Source organism: Lichtheimia ornata (assembly GCF_029851405.1).
Source record: "Lichtheimia ornata isolate CBS 291.66 chromosome Unknown scaffold00124, whole genome shotgun sequence".
Classification (NCBI taxonomy): domain Eukaryota; kingdom Fungi; phylum Mucoromycota; class Mucoromycetes; order Mucorales; family Lichtheimiaceae; genus Lichtheimia; species Lichtheimia ornata.
Genome location: NW_026695444.1, coordinates 1 through 14591, shown reverse-complemented (window position 1 = coordinate 14591; position 14591 = coordinate 1). Strand labels below are relative to the sequence as shown.

Genomic DNA, 14591 nt, shown 5'->3' with positions numbered 1-14591 from the left:
ATTGGTTCATGCAAATAAAAACCGGTCCGTGAAAAAGGTCCAGTAGCAGTGGGTTGCCATCGTATGTTCCCTTGGTCATTCATCCCAGTAGCTCTTTTCCTCCATGTTCACCTTGTCATTGCTGTAAGAGCGTCGTAGACAATAATCCATGTAAATCATTCTATTTATGGTACAAAGGGATAATGTTAGCAAGTGGTTGCAGCCCCAATCATCCACCCTGTCCACCTTACCAAGATCTTGCTACTATGAAACGCATGAAATCAATGTCGAGAATAAAGCGCTTGATATCCATAAGTGCATGTCATGGTAATGCTGCTGCTCTAGCCATCCATATCCACGTGGCCAACCATGTTGCTCAAGTATAAAAGTGATATTGCAATGACGCATAGAGAAAGACACGCCGACACAAGGTGCTTGTTGCCTGGTATTGGCGCATGAAGTATCCTCAATTCGAATCACTTGATCTCCACCTTGGCAAGGTACCTTCCATTAGAAGCACTGTTGCGTACATAGAGTCGCGAAATAAAGATGCATCGACAAAAGCGTGCTCGATCTTCTGTACAGGTAATGTTGCTGCCACCCCATGGATTCCCAACAAAGAGCATACTCCAATGATCCGTGTAATATAGATGCGTCGAGAGGAAAAAGCTGGTCGATATCCCGTATCAGTGAAATCCAATGGTAACTTGTTGCTGCCGTATTCGTCGTTGCTGTAAGAGGGCCACGTGTGGAAAAAGATGGGTTGCCAAAAGGGATCGAGTTCACAACATTAGCAAATGGTTGCAGTTCGAGTTAGCTATCCTATACGTACAAGTCCTTGCTGCATGTTCAATACATGGTGTCGTTGTAAAAAGCCATTCAAGCTGTACAATGCAAAAGTGTCGTAACGTAGCAACGTGGGTCAAGAAAGAGCTGTGCTGGCATGTCGCGTACTCGTGTGTTGCTTTGACCAAGATGGTGCCAATGTCGCTCCATTAGGCGTACGAAGAAGTCGATCTCAAGAAGTAGACTGTTCATGTTTTAAAGGCGGCAAGAAGTGCGTTGGCTGCGGAAAGAGGAGAGCAACAAATGACGATCGGGGAATTCTGTGTTCACGAGATTCATGCACTCTCCCATTGGGTGCCACTAAGTGCTCGGACACAACACTAGTTCAATCCACAATGCCAAGATGCCGTATGCCACAGTTGTGAATTCCATCATCTACACTGCAATTTTTTGATAATACAATAAATGACGCCTATATCATTGTAAAAACCTAATGTATGAGGGCCTCTTATTATCCTTTAGTCCTCTCGATTTCTTTGCATCTACGTAGCAAGTACCGCTTTTGATCACTAAAAACGATGACATTGATAAAAGCAAAAAGAAGTATACAAGGTGAAGATACACCTGATGAAAGGCTTTAATTTACGTTACATATGTAAAACAAAAAGTGGGGGATGGTCTAGGAATAGAAGAGGTAAAATGCGATGATGGTGGTGGTGGTGATGGGTGATGAAATTGAGGAGAGGAGGGATTATAAGGGTAACAAAGGGGGAGGTGGGGTGGATTAACCAGTAAAGATTCGGAAAATGAGATAAAGACAAGAGCCAATAAAGCGAATGGCTGAAAGACCAGCAACAGACCAAAGAATGAAACCTAAATATACAGTGCTGCGCTCCTCATAGGTACCAAACCACTCAAGGATTTGACCATTGGTAATGACAGCAACCAAGGCCATGTTGGTAATAACCCACGACAATACCAGTCGAGTACGGAAAGCCTTGTAGTAATCTTCTTGCTTGGTCTTTGCGTCACGTTTCTCATGCACAACTTCCACTTGGCGTTTGAGCTCCATACATGCCTCCTCGTATTGTGCGTTAAGGTCCGTTTGCTCTGTTGGCACATCCACTTCAACATGACTGTCACCGTCTTTGCCTTTTTTGGCCTTGACAACACCGAGTTCAGTGGACACACTATTGTCACCCTTGGTACCCCATGATACGTCGTGCGTGTTACAAAAGGCGTAGATGTTGAGCACGTTGATGTAGGAGGGCGACATGAAGATGTACTGGATGAAGGATGTAAACATGTGCCAGGGATCAAGGAACAAGAAGCTGGCCACGAAATAGATCACGTAGGTCGATACAATGGCAACAATGACATCACGGAAAGCACTTTGACTGATTAATGCCATAAACATGTCGTCGGATGATCTTGCTTCGTCCACCGCACTATTCACACCAACAGCCGTAATCCAAATAGTACAAAACATGATGTACACCATGAGCAGTGCAAAGAATACGATACTCAGGATATAAGCCCATTTGAAACCTTGCGGCCGGTTACCCATTGCAATGATAAACTGGACGACCAACAATATGATATAGACGTAGTTGAAGCTGATGTGGAGATATCGGGCAATGTCGGCGTTGAATGGCTTGGGTTCCAAAAAGTCGGATTGCATGGAGGTTGTCATGATGTAAAAAGTAAGGTAAAAGTTGCCCTATTATGCACATCATTAATACCCAATCCTTGAATAGTATCCTTAAAAGTACTTACAATGGCAAACCAAGAGAAGATAAGTTGATACAATTGATAGATGCCTTGAATCATGAAAAAGAGCTTGCGTAAGAAAAAGTGGTTGGATCGCCAAAGCTTGCCAGTGTGAACAAGAGCATAGACACCAGCAAAGAAAGAGCCGTTGAGCCATCGACGACGTTGTGAAATGAATTCGGGTACGTTGTCAGGGACATCCGTTTCACCATACGAGCTTGAAACGTAATGCAACGTCCATTTGGCGTGTTTCTTGGCAACCAACTCGTAACATAGGATACGATCTTCGGCCAAATACATGTTGGCTGTAAAGATGTCCGCATCACTACCATGCATCTTTTCACCCAAAAAGTACTTTTCCAGTGGACCTTGACCATTGACATCATTTTGCAATGCTTCGTAACGGTATGCTGAGAATGCACCAGGCAACACAGAGATGTAGCCAAATACGGATTCAAGCGGCTTATCGAGAATGTTGGACATTTTGTATTCAAAGTTTTGTGATGCCACCAATGGATTGATGAGAGCCACACCCATCTTGCCAGTCATTGCCCGAATTTCACCACATGCTCCCGCCACGTTCTTGTTGATATCAAAGCACTTCCAAAGATGATAAATGGATGTATGACCAGGGCGTGTACCAACATCGATAAGAACACAAACATGAGGCTTGATGACTGGACCAAAAGCTTGAAAGAACCAACGATGCGAGTTGATTTTCTTTTGATTCTTCTCCTTGAGACAAAACAGCATTTGTGTGGGGACGATGCCACTTTCTGAGCTGCGAAAGTTCATATCGGGATCCACTGAAAGTTGTGTTGTGTGCTACACGAGAAGGAAAAAAACTCAGTCAGGTACATTGCTTGGTTGTTGTTATCGCATTCTCTTGCTTACCTCGAAAATGTGGGCGGTTACTGGTTTGCCTTCGACAATATTTTTAGCAACACCTTCTTGATAACAGCCAAGGGTTGCAAGCACTGACAAGGTGCGTGGATGAATCTTGGTACGACCATCGGATACGACACATACAACGATCTTTTGCCAGCCATCATTACCCCATGTCTTTGAACGAGTGCGAGAGCACAAGTGAGCAATGTTCTTCATGACACCATGCAAGGTGCGGCAGAACAAAACCTCGTCTTCCTATACCCGAAAAGGTTAATGCCACATGCGAGCAAAAAAGGGGTCTCCGTCTTACGTTGTACATGGTCAACACAATAAAGAGCTCAGTTTCGCGACCCATCATTTGCTGTCGTAATTGATATTTTTCATTTTGGAATTCGGCTGGATCACACGTAGCAGCAGTATAACGCATGTGTGTAAATTCATGACCCTCCTTGATAGGCAATCGTTCGAGGTATTTGTTGGGAACGGGGTTATCCAATACAAGGTTACCACCCGTGAGCTTGATCTTTCGTACTATAAAATAAGCATCAGCACACATGCAAAAAGTGCCTTACGTATTCAATCCAAAAATACTTGCCAGTCTTATAACGACGAGGTTGACGACGTGGTGCTTCACCATAACGTGGACCAGGAGATGCAGGCTCAACGAATTGTAAACCACCACCACCACCTTGGACGCGTGAAAAGGGTGAACGAGGGCCATTTGGATTGGGAGTAGCAGGGCTTCCAAGTAATGGTTGTTCCATTGCTTCTATTTGTTGATGCTGCTCATCATGGAAAGAGAGTGGATCATGGCCTCGCTCCATGGGTGGTTGATGTGAGAAGGTGGTATCTTGCAATGGGTATTGCTCCATGTAAGGTGGTGCAGGCGATCCACCACCGCCACCAGGACTACTATTGCCGTATGGATTGTGGTACATCTACAATGGGCAGCAAACTACTAGTGAGCAATGGGCAGCAATGCTCATACACACACTCGACACATACATGATCCAAGCTGCAAAAGGAAAAGTAAGCAGTGTTGACAAATGGCTCTTGTCATTTTTTATATCATTGACATGGTTACACCGGGCGGAACCCAAGAATGGAAGCGCTGCAACATGTGTGTGGATTCTTTACACACCCCCTTCTTTTCCTTGGAAAAACTTTACCTCTGAGCAGTGCATCAAGCTGCATCCTCAACTTGGATTATCATACTCAGCAAGTGGCCAAGACGCAGGGATCAAATAAAATGTGTTGTTGTTGGTGGACATTTTTAACTACGTGTCGCATTGCTAAATTGCCTTTGGATTTATAAATGATCTTGTACCCCATTAACCAAAAGCCCGCTCTTTCTGACCTGTAATTTGTTCACTGGTGGGTGGGGTGCGTGCTTGTTGTTTGTTGCTCGGCTTAGAGCTGTTGTTTGCTTTCGGTGTTGGGATGTTATGCATTGCACCTGAAAAGTCGTAGCCACATTTCTTCTCACACATAGCACATGATGACTTACCATTAGGAATCGGCTTGATCAATGTGCGAAATCAAGATACGCTATGTATAAAAAAAGGGGGGGGGAGTGTGGCATTGGATGATACCTCTTGATCTTATTGCTAAATTGGCCACTTGACATACCGGGATGATGGTTACGGTCTCAGTTTCATCTCTACTGCAGGAAAACATCTTGCCAACCTCCATATTTAGACCTTGTGAGAAAACATACACACCCACACACACATACACATACAACACATGAGAGGGTTGCTATCCACATGATCACTTTTAAATCGCATTTTTTTTGTATTCAATGACATGAATGGATATCATCAGCAAAGCTTTTTTATTACAAGACATCTGTGCACAATGAAATAGGAGGTGACACAAAGTATAATGGAGGTATCACTGATGGTGTGGCTGGGTTGGTTTAGGTTGCTTCCCTCCTCCTCCCCTTCCGAGCTACTAAGCCTACATGCATCGTTTAAGCCGAACCCCAATGTGTACAAATGGCACTCAAAAGGTAATCGTCGAGCTTCGATGGCGGAATCAATGGACAAGATGTTGACTTTGGCGTGACTAGGGAACCAAGCCGAGTCCGTTATGCAGTTTCCTTGGTGGCAGTCGCCGTCCTTGACCATTTATGGAATGGTGTGCACTGATGCAATGTGTCAACGTGGATAGGATGGGACATTGACAAGAGACATGTAGCAAGGTATGTGTGTATGTGTGTATGTGGTATGCTAGAAGGATGATGATAGTAACATGGATGAATAAAAGTCACGGGATCTGTCAAATTCCTTTGTCTCCCTCTCTTTCCCTCCTCGAATCTTTTCATGTCATGCATGATGGATCAACTACAGCAACAAAAACTGGCAGCATCATCCAAGACATTATACCATGAACTGAAAGCAAGAGAGTATGGATTACGACGACATGATCGTGATGGTGGCGTTCAAAGGCTTTATGAATTCGTGACACCCAACAAGACCTACCATGATGTCTCCATTGATGGCGTTTGTTTCCATATTCGACGATTCACAGATGATGGCAAAGTATGTACATGGCATGATCGCTCTCTTTATATCTAATTGGGTTGACAAATGATAATCTTAGTATCTTGTATGCTTTCCAGAAACGCTTGATGGCATCGCTGTCTATTGGTTCGACTTGTACCCCTCCTCAATCCCTGCAATAAGCAACGGTGACAACATCTTCAATCATTACTTTACACTCAAATACCATCGCACCTATCAGATGGAGTACGACCATTATCTTTGCGACGATTTCTTATTGATCATCAATGAAAACAAGCATGTAAGGTCATTCTTCTCAATCCACCTTCATCATTTTTACTTACTTTCTCTTTCTTCAGCTTGTTTTCGTTTCCTCTAGCCTTACTACTATCACCAATGGGACGCCGCAATTTCATGAGGCACATTATATGCAAAGTCTGCTTGCCGTATTCAATTACACCTTTTACGTTGCTGACATCGAGACTGGAGAGGTAATAATTGATGGATTCATGCGTATTGGAAACCTCATTGCTGATCCCTCTTTTATAGTTGATATCATCCTATTCGTTTCCACAAGAATGCATCCCTCTCGGAGACCAGAATGGTGCTAGTTTACATGATGACCTCCTTGCAGTGATCCTTGTGCTATCCCAAGACATTTGTATCTTGCGTGTTTGTCCAGTATGTATCCTACGAATATCATGTGACATGTCTTCACACACCCTTCTCAATAATAGCAAGGTACATTGACGCCCATACAACGAATCTCTCAGCAACTCGAACCTATTATGGATGATCCAATAACAACAATGCGATACCACCCTACTTTATACGATCGCTGGATGACTGCATCCGAGGTGGAATCAATGCAACATAGCGGCATTCAACAAGGTGATTATCAACAAAGTGCGAGCCATGTTGATTACTTGGAACAGGTAGCGTATGAGCCATTGGATTCCCAAGACATCTTGAAAAGCTCAACTATTTTATAGCATCATGTGCTACCCTATTCTGGATTTATGAATGCTCTTTTACGCTGGCTCCTTATTCAAGCAAAGGAAGGAGGGTAAGTGTGTTTATACAACTTGCAAATGTCATCATTAGGTGCTAACTTTTACAAAGACCACTCGGCCTACCCTACTTTTACAGCCGCTTCAAATGGTACGAGTCGCTTCAGCTTTGGCGAATGCAATTCATGGACGATAGCACGCTGCTCATCAAGCTCGTTTCGCACAAATCATTGACCTTGTTGTACGAGGTGGGTTAGAAATGGTGACATGTGATTGCATGGATACGTCCTCTTGACCATGGTGATTTATTAGCAAGAGACAACGTGGAAGGACACCTACACCTTATTTGTCATCTTTGACTTTACCGAATCTCGTATCCTCGATGCATTTGACAACAGCAGTACCAAGGTAGCGCGCACCATCTTCAGCAACGAATCACGTATGGAACATGTAGCAAGGATGAGCGACATCTTTAGCAGCACCATTATGGTGGACGAGACTACGGCGTATGAACGACTAAAGCGTGCAATTTCGTCATGGCAGGAAAAGGAGGAGTAAGTTTTACGTGTATTTGTTATACATGTTCGATCCATACTAATCCAATCACATAAAGCACTGGAGCCGCCATGATGAAACTTTCATTATTATTGCCCACACCTCCAATGTCACAGCCAGAATGCCCATACTTCGATCGAGGCGTATTTAGTTATTCATCAGGTGCCTCTGGACATGGATGGTAAGTTGTTGGGATGGACATGGTATCAATGAAGGAGCATATATAAATGTATGGTTTAATAGGTGGGAACCTCAAGTGCGCAAGATCCGATTCTTTTCGAGACGATCTGGCAAGCTCGCCTTTGAGATTGGAGCGAAAGAGTACAAAGAAGAGGAGAACGATACCATTGAAGAAGAAGAGGATGAAAGGTAAGAGCGTGGTAATGTTATGGGACGTATACAAGGAGTGATAGTAGTAATCCATATATCCAAAGTACAATGATGTTGGTGATCCCTCATCCACAGCTCCCATTCATGATCACGAGGCACAGAACCCTGTCATTGCTCGACTTGGTTACAAATTTCCACGTTTACAATCCCGCCTAATGCAGCTGCTGCTCTTCTCTTTCTTCTACAAACCCACTGCATAATACACACACACCCTCCCTCCCTCACAATGTCACATTCATTTCTATTTCATGTATCCAAAACTATTCCTCACTCGCGAATAAACCCTTCATTGTTCTCAGCTTGCAATATTGTGGATCGTCATTCAACCATTCCACGGAGGAAATTCAGTACAGCATTGAGACGCGTTGCTCCGATTACGTTATGGGGTGGTGAATCCCTTGTACGCACTCTACGATCGAGTCCTTCACGCTCTGTACTTGTCAAGATACGACCTGTTCATGTGAATGGTGATCATGGTGACATGGTATCATCTGAACGAGCCTCCATGTTATTACGAGAACAAGACCCAAGCGATATCCCACATGATGATGGTGTTCATGGAAATGGAGGCAATCAACAAAATGGTGGTGGCGATCATGGTGAAAATGGTGAAGGTGGTGGCGGTGGCGGCGATGGCATGGAACGACCACCTGGATTTCAATCGATCGACAATCAGCTACAAAAGCCAACAGTCCCCGAGCATTATCCACAGGTGCTTGCATTGCCCATTGCACGACGTCCTCTCTTCCCAGGCTTCTACAAGGCTGTTGTTGTCAAGGATGCACATGTCACATCAGCTATCAAGGATTTATTGAAACGTGGTCAACCCTATGTTGGTGCTTTTTTACTCAAGGATGAGAATGAGGATGTCGATGTCATTTCAAATATCAACCAGATCTATGATGTCGGTGTCTTTGCTCAGATAACAAGCATATTCCCAGCTGGCAGTAGTGGTCGTACTGGTGCCGAGGATGATTCAGGATTAACAGCTGTACTTTATCCACATCGGCGTATCAAGGCAACGGATATTATTGCACCATCATCATCAACAACAAAGGACCATGATGTCACTCCAACCGAGTCAAAGAATGAACCCACAACACATGAAAAGTCAATGGAACATGAAGGCAAGTGACAATGAATGTACTCGTGTATTATGTATCATACAAGGTACTAACATGCTATATATAGAACAAGAGCATCAACACGACAAAACACCATATGCTCCTTCACTCTTGGTCAAAGATCATCAAGTATCCATTGCCAATGTCGTCAACCTATCAGAGCCGTCATTCTCAAAAAAGGATCCCACCATACGTGCTGTCACCTCGGAGATCGTATCCGTATTCAAGGACATCGCCTCGTTGAATCCACTCTTCAGGGACCAGATTGCTAGTTTCTCCATGTCACAGTCGGCAGGAAGCGTATTTGAGGATCCTGGGAAACTCGCTGATTTTGCTGCTGCCGTTTCAGCCGCTGAACCTGAGGAATTGCAACAAGTCTTGGAGACATTGCCAGTAGAGGAACGGCTTCAAAAGGCATTGTTGGTATTGAAAAAGGAGCTGATGAATGCACAATTGCAAAGCAAGATATCCAAGGAGGTTGAAAGCAAGATTGCAAAGCGACAACGCGAGTATTATTTGATGGAGCAGCTCAAAGGGATCAAAAAGGAGCTTGGATTGGAGAGTGATGGCAAGGATAAGCTGGTACAAGGATTCCGCGAGCGCGCACAAAAATTGTCAATGCCTGATCAGGTGGAAAAAGTGGTCAATGAGGTATATATACAATACATTGTTTATACGACGACCCTCTCACAATGCATGTTTTATAGGAAATTGTCAAGCTTGAGCATCTTGAACCAGCAGCATCTGAATTCAATGTCACCCGCAACTACCTCGATTGGCTGACTCAAATACCTTGGGGTCAACGTTCCAAAGAGAATTACAACATCTATCATGCCAAAAAGGTGCTTGATGAAGATCATTATGGATTGAAGGACGTCAAGGATCGTATTCTCGAATTTATTGCAGTGGGCAAATTACGTGGTTCAGTGGAAGGCAAGATTTTATGTTTGGTTGGACCTCCTGGTGTTGGCAAGACATCGATTGGCAAGAGCATTGCGAGAGCACTTGACAGGGAGTTTTATCGTTTCTCAGTGGGTGGATTGGCCGATGTTGCAGAGATCAAAGGTCATCGTCGTACCTATGTTGGTGCTATGCCTGGCAAAGTGATTCAAGCTCTGAAAAAGGTGCAAACGGAGAATCCACTTATTCTCATTGATGAGATTGATAAAGTGGGTCGTGGCAACCAAGGTGATCCTTCCTCGGCTTTATTGGAGTTATTGGATCCTGAGCAAAACAACAGCTTCCTTGACCATTACTTGGACGTGCCTGTCGACTTGTCAAAGGTGTTATTCATGTGCACTGCCAATGTTCTTGATACAATCCCAGCTCCTTTGCTCGATCGTATGGAGGTTATTCAGCTATCAGGGTACATTGCAGAAGAAAAGGAGGCTATTGCAGAACGCTATCTTGCACCCGCAGCCAAGATAGCAGCTGGTCTCGAGAATGTCAACGTGGACCTTACCAAAGAAGCCATTGATCAATTGATTAAGCACTATTGCCGTGAAAGTGGTGTACGCAACCTGAAAAAGCAGATCGACAAGGTGTATCGAAAGGCAGCTTACAACATTGTTGACCAGCTGGGTGAGGGCAAGTTTGAACAAGAGCAAGGTGATTCTCCCAAAGTCTTGTCTGGTGATAAGCGATCCAATGATCCAATAGTGGCAGAAAAGGAATCACCAGAAAAGGAACCAGGACAAGAAAAGACACATGAAGAAAGGAAGCCATTGCACGTGCCTAGCGACATCAAGCTTGATATCACACCCAAGAATCTCAAGGATTATGTTGGCCCTCCCGTTTTCCAGACTGATCGATTGTATGAGACAACTCCACCAGGCGTGGTAATGGGCCTTGCATGGACAAGCATGGGTAAAGTATTATCATCACGCATCATTTGCTGCTTGTATTAATACATCACCTTTAGGAGGATCCGCACTTTACGTCGAATCTGTTCTAGAATCAACATTGACGCCCAGGTCGTTGCCGCATTTATCAAAGACGGGTCAACTAGGAGATGTCATGAAGGAGTCTGGAAGCATCGCATACACATTTTCCAAATCATTTGTTGCTCATCGATATCCCAAAAACCGCTTCTTTGACAAGGCCAAGGTTCATCTTCATTGTCCTGCTGGTGCTGTTCCTAAAGATGGTAAGGGAGAGAATGGTGTACTCGTCCATGTACAAAGGATATTCATATTTGATATGATTTAGGACCTTCGGCGGGTATTACAATGGCAACTTCACTCTTATCTCTTGCTCTGGATCAACCCATTTCTCCGGACATTGCCATGACAGGAGAGCTCACAGTAACTGGAAAGGTGTTGCAAATTGGAGGGCTCAAGGAAAAGACGATCGCTGCCAAACGATCCAACGTCAAGACGATCTTGTTCCCAAAGGATAACCAGGCTGATTGGGATGAGTTACCGGATTATGTCAAGGAAGGGATTTCGGGTATTCCTGTGGATACTTTTGAAGACGTGTACAAGATATGCTTTGGAAATGTGGACAAGGAAAAAGCTGAGCACGTATGGGATTCAGTATTGCCAGAAGAAGAAATGCGTAAACAGGATCAACTTTTAGAAGAGAAGGTAGAAGAGCACGATCATTGATCCTTAGAATAAAGATTGTAACGCTTGATAAACGGCTTACGTTCCTCGCTTTACTCGTAAACTCTTGAATGGATTAACACTGTAGCATCAATGGAGTATGTAATAAACTTCCGCATTTATGCAATCACATTACAACCTCGTAGCACGTATCTTCACAGAAACATGGGATCTTTTGCCATTCATATTATAAGAGGCCGTTCATGACTTCTCCTGCATTTGAATCTTCCCATTCAAAGTTTTCATAATCAATCGTGTGGTTTTTATTTGAGCAAAGTTGATCACCATTCCCAAGAGCACCATGTGTGAAAGTTTGAGGTTCGAGAGGGATGATCTCAATATCAAGTGCAAGATTTGCCCGACCTATTTAATTTCCACTTCCACCCCCTCTTCCTCCCATTCTCAACTGTTGCCCCATTCAAGTATACAACTACCACCTACAAACGATTGTCCTGCTTCAATCCACGATGCCAATCCTACGAATGCCTTGATGCGATTGTCTTTCACTGATTGGCACGTCCATGGCATATGTACTCTACTACAACTTCCCCTTTCTTGTCACTTCATATTCTCTTGTACACTCCTCAACCATGACCAAACGTTACAGCAGTCGTAATTAGCAAGGTCTTCACTCCATTGTCTCAAACAGCGTTCACAGCCTTGTCACTCTATACTACAGCACACGCTCTTGCACACTTTGCCCCAACCAACGTACCAGCAGCTGCTTTTAGCAAGGTCTTTACTCGGTTCTCTCAAGTTACCTGCAGCAACTTGCTTTAGTATCTACACGGATGCCAATGCATGATGCCATACCAGCTATCACGCACACTGCAATACAACAAGCTTCACCTCCATGAGCCCCATTGGAAAATGACCAAGGAAGAGATAGACAACAGCAGGATGGAAAAGGAAGCGATCACAAGGCTCTTTTCAACCAACATTTGGATTTGCAATGGTTATGGATGGATGCAATCAAGCGCAATGATGAGAAAGAAATCCTGGGATGTTGCTTTGGTTATTTGGCTTGTCGTCAGCAGGAACGGTGGATCATACCACGTGGATACAGCTGAGGATGATGATGGATTGGATGGATGGCAAGAGGGCTTTTATCTTTACGACAGCCATGGATGATTGGAATACTCAAATCACATCACTTGCGACTCTTTCCAAACATGGATGGGGGTTGTTTATGGCGGCAGCGACCAAGGAATACAATGACACCATTATCCTATTACCCACTATTTGATTCACCACTTTGTATCTTATTCAATTTACGATGCTGTCCCTTCATCATATTTACTTGATAAACATCCACACTACCATGTGCTATTCGTCGACTTCTCATTAAATGAAGATGGATTCAAAGATTATTTGAAGGCTGAGGGTGTGGTACCATCACCTTGTATGTGCGAGACGTGGATCACTTGGATTGAAAGGAAGAATAGAAACAAAAATGTGGGAAAGCGAGATTGGGCCATTTACGCCATCGTATGTATCGAGATGCCTTTGCCTTCTTGTGGCATTATACATTCGTTAAAGATAATGACTACGAGATCCACACCGATGACGATAACGACAACGGCACAAACAAGCATGGTTTTTGATATTGGTGACGAGGAGATTGATGACTGTTGGCTAGTGCGAGTACGAGTAGGAATGATAACGAAGGACGAAGACGACGATAGTGTGGCAAAGTAGCTAGAAAGCTAGATGAAACAAAGCATTGTTTACTTATTACGCATTTGGACTTTGCTAGCTTGTGGATTACATGATGTTGTTTCAAAGATAGGAACAATAAAGGTGATTCGGTTATCGATCATGCAAGAAGTATATGTCTTCTGGAATGAGGTTTTGTGGGATGACTTTGAGAGAAAAAGTGAAGTGATCCCTTCATTGAGTTAGAATGAGTGAACCATCAATGACCCGTGCGCATTGAATTGATTGGATTTACGTATTCAAATTGGTTTATGCAGCTCCTCTTTCTCCTACATCCAAAAATGATATGGAGCCCTTATTTCAATACACATACCTCGACACACCTTCATTATTTGATTCTGTTTACTTATGTACCTTCACAAAAGGCAATCATCATCATCATCATCCATTTGTGTAGCAACCTGTCAAGGACGTGTCTGTGTAACCACCACGTGCCGTTTCGCTCAGCTCTTCATCTTTCCGTTAATGCAGCCGACACCATCCACTAGGAAAAAGCAACTCCATCACGCTTACAGCATAGGTAAAACATAAAGACGCCTGTATCTCCAAACTTTACAATGAAATGTGTGGTTTTTATTAGAGCAATGTGCTCGGCTTGGCCAACAGCACCTTGTGTGAAAGTTTCACGTTCAATGCCGCAACTAGCCCAAAAAATATTTTTTGATCGTCGTCGTCGAAGAGGCTGAGCCCCAGATCCAGTTTGGCTGGTAGCGACTGCGCGAAATCTGGGATTGGCAAGCTTGATCGTGAAACTGGCACCCAAGGTGCAGTTGGCCAAGCCGAGCACATTGCGCTAATAAAAACCCCACATTTGATTGTAAAGTTCGGAGATACAGGCATCTTTATGTTTGTAAGCGTGATGCTATATGAGAAGTGGTCTTTGTTCATTGCCAAGTAGCTAGACCTTGGAGAGCCAAAGATGCAGAAGGACCTCTTTGGGTAACTCAGCTAAAAAGTCAGGACTTCAGGGACAATGCATGAAAGGTACGCAACCCTCACTTTATGTCATACATTGGCATCTAATAGTCACTTTTGTGCATTCCCAACTTTTGTGCATTCTATAGTAGGTGGACGATTCTCCTGCTCTAGACATTCATTTCCATGATTAAAGTAGGTTGATCCGAGTTGATTTGGTTGAGTTACACTCACACAAGATTACATCGGTTGAGCTACATCGAGCGTGCTTTATGTGCAGAGTGATGTAATCTCTCTTTGACCGCAGCTCAGTCAAATCAGCTCGGATCAACCTACTTTAATCATGGAAAT

The 14591-nt window shown here is 43.8% G+C and overlaps 3 protein-coding genes across 3 annotated transcripts; 2 read left to right on the top strand and 1 right to left on the bottom strand.

The window, feature by feature from the left end:
- Positions 1–1549: 1549 nt before the first annotated feature.
- Positions 1550–4361, bottom strand: O0I10_012378 (uncharacterized protein; the record flags this gene model as incomplete). The annotated part of the gene is made up of 5 exons (XM_058492310.1): positions 1550–2485; positions 2542–3360; positions 3430–3678; positions 3734–3954; positions 4019–4361. The coding sequence occupies 5 exons, from the start codon at positions 4359–4361 to the stop codon at positions 1550–1552; spliced, it is 2568 nt and encodes an 855-aa protein (XP_058336922.1).
- A 1059-nt stretch (positions 4362–5420) lies between these two features.
- On the top strand, positions 5421–8038 carry O0I10_012377 (uncharacterized protein; the record flags this gene model as incomplete). Its single annotated transcript, XM_058492309.1, has 13 exons — positions 5421–5434; positions 5495–5562; positions 5692–5966; positions 6028–6228; positions 6287–6418; positions 6477–6608; positions 6665–6862; positions 6920–6993; positions 7050–7185; positions 7250–7491; positions 7551–7673; positions 7736–7861; positions 7927–8038. The coding sequence occupies 13 exons, from the start codon at positions 5421–5423 to the stop codon at positions 8036–8038; spliced, it is 1833 nt and encodes a 610-aa protein (XP_058336921.1).
- Positions 8039–8108: 70 nt separating this feature from the next.
- Positions 8109–11612, top strand: O0I10_012376 (ATP-dependent protease La; the record flags this gene model as incomplete). Its single annotated transcript, XM_058492308.1, has 5 exons — positions 8109–9009; positions 9074–9657; positions 9714–10872; positions 10928–11152; positions 11215–11612. 5 exons carry the CDS (start codon positions 8109–8111, stop codon positions 11610–11612), a joined length of 3267 nt encoding a protein of 1088 aa, XP_058336920.1.
- Between the last annotated feature and the right edge of the window lie 2979 nt (positions 11613–14591).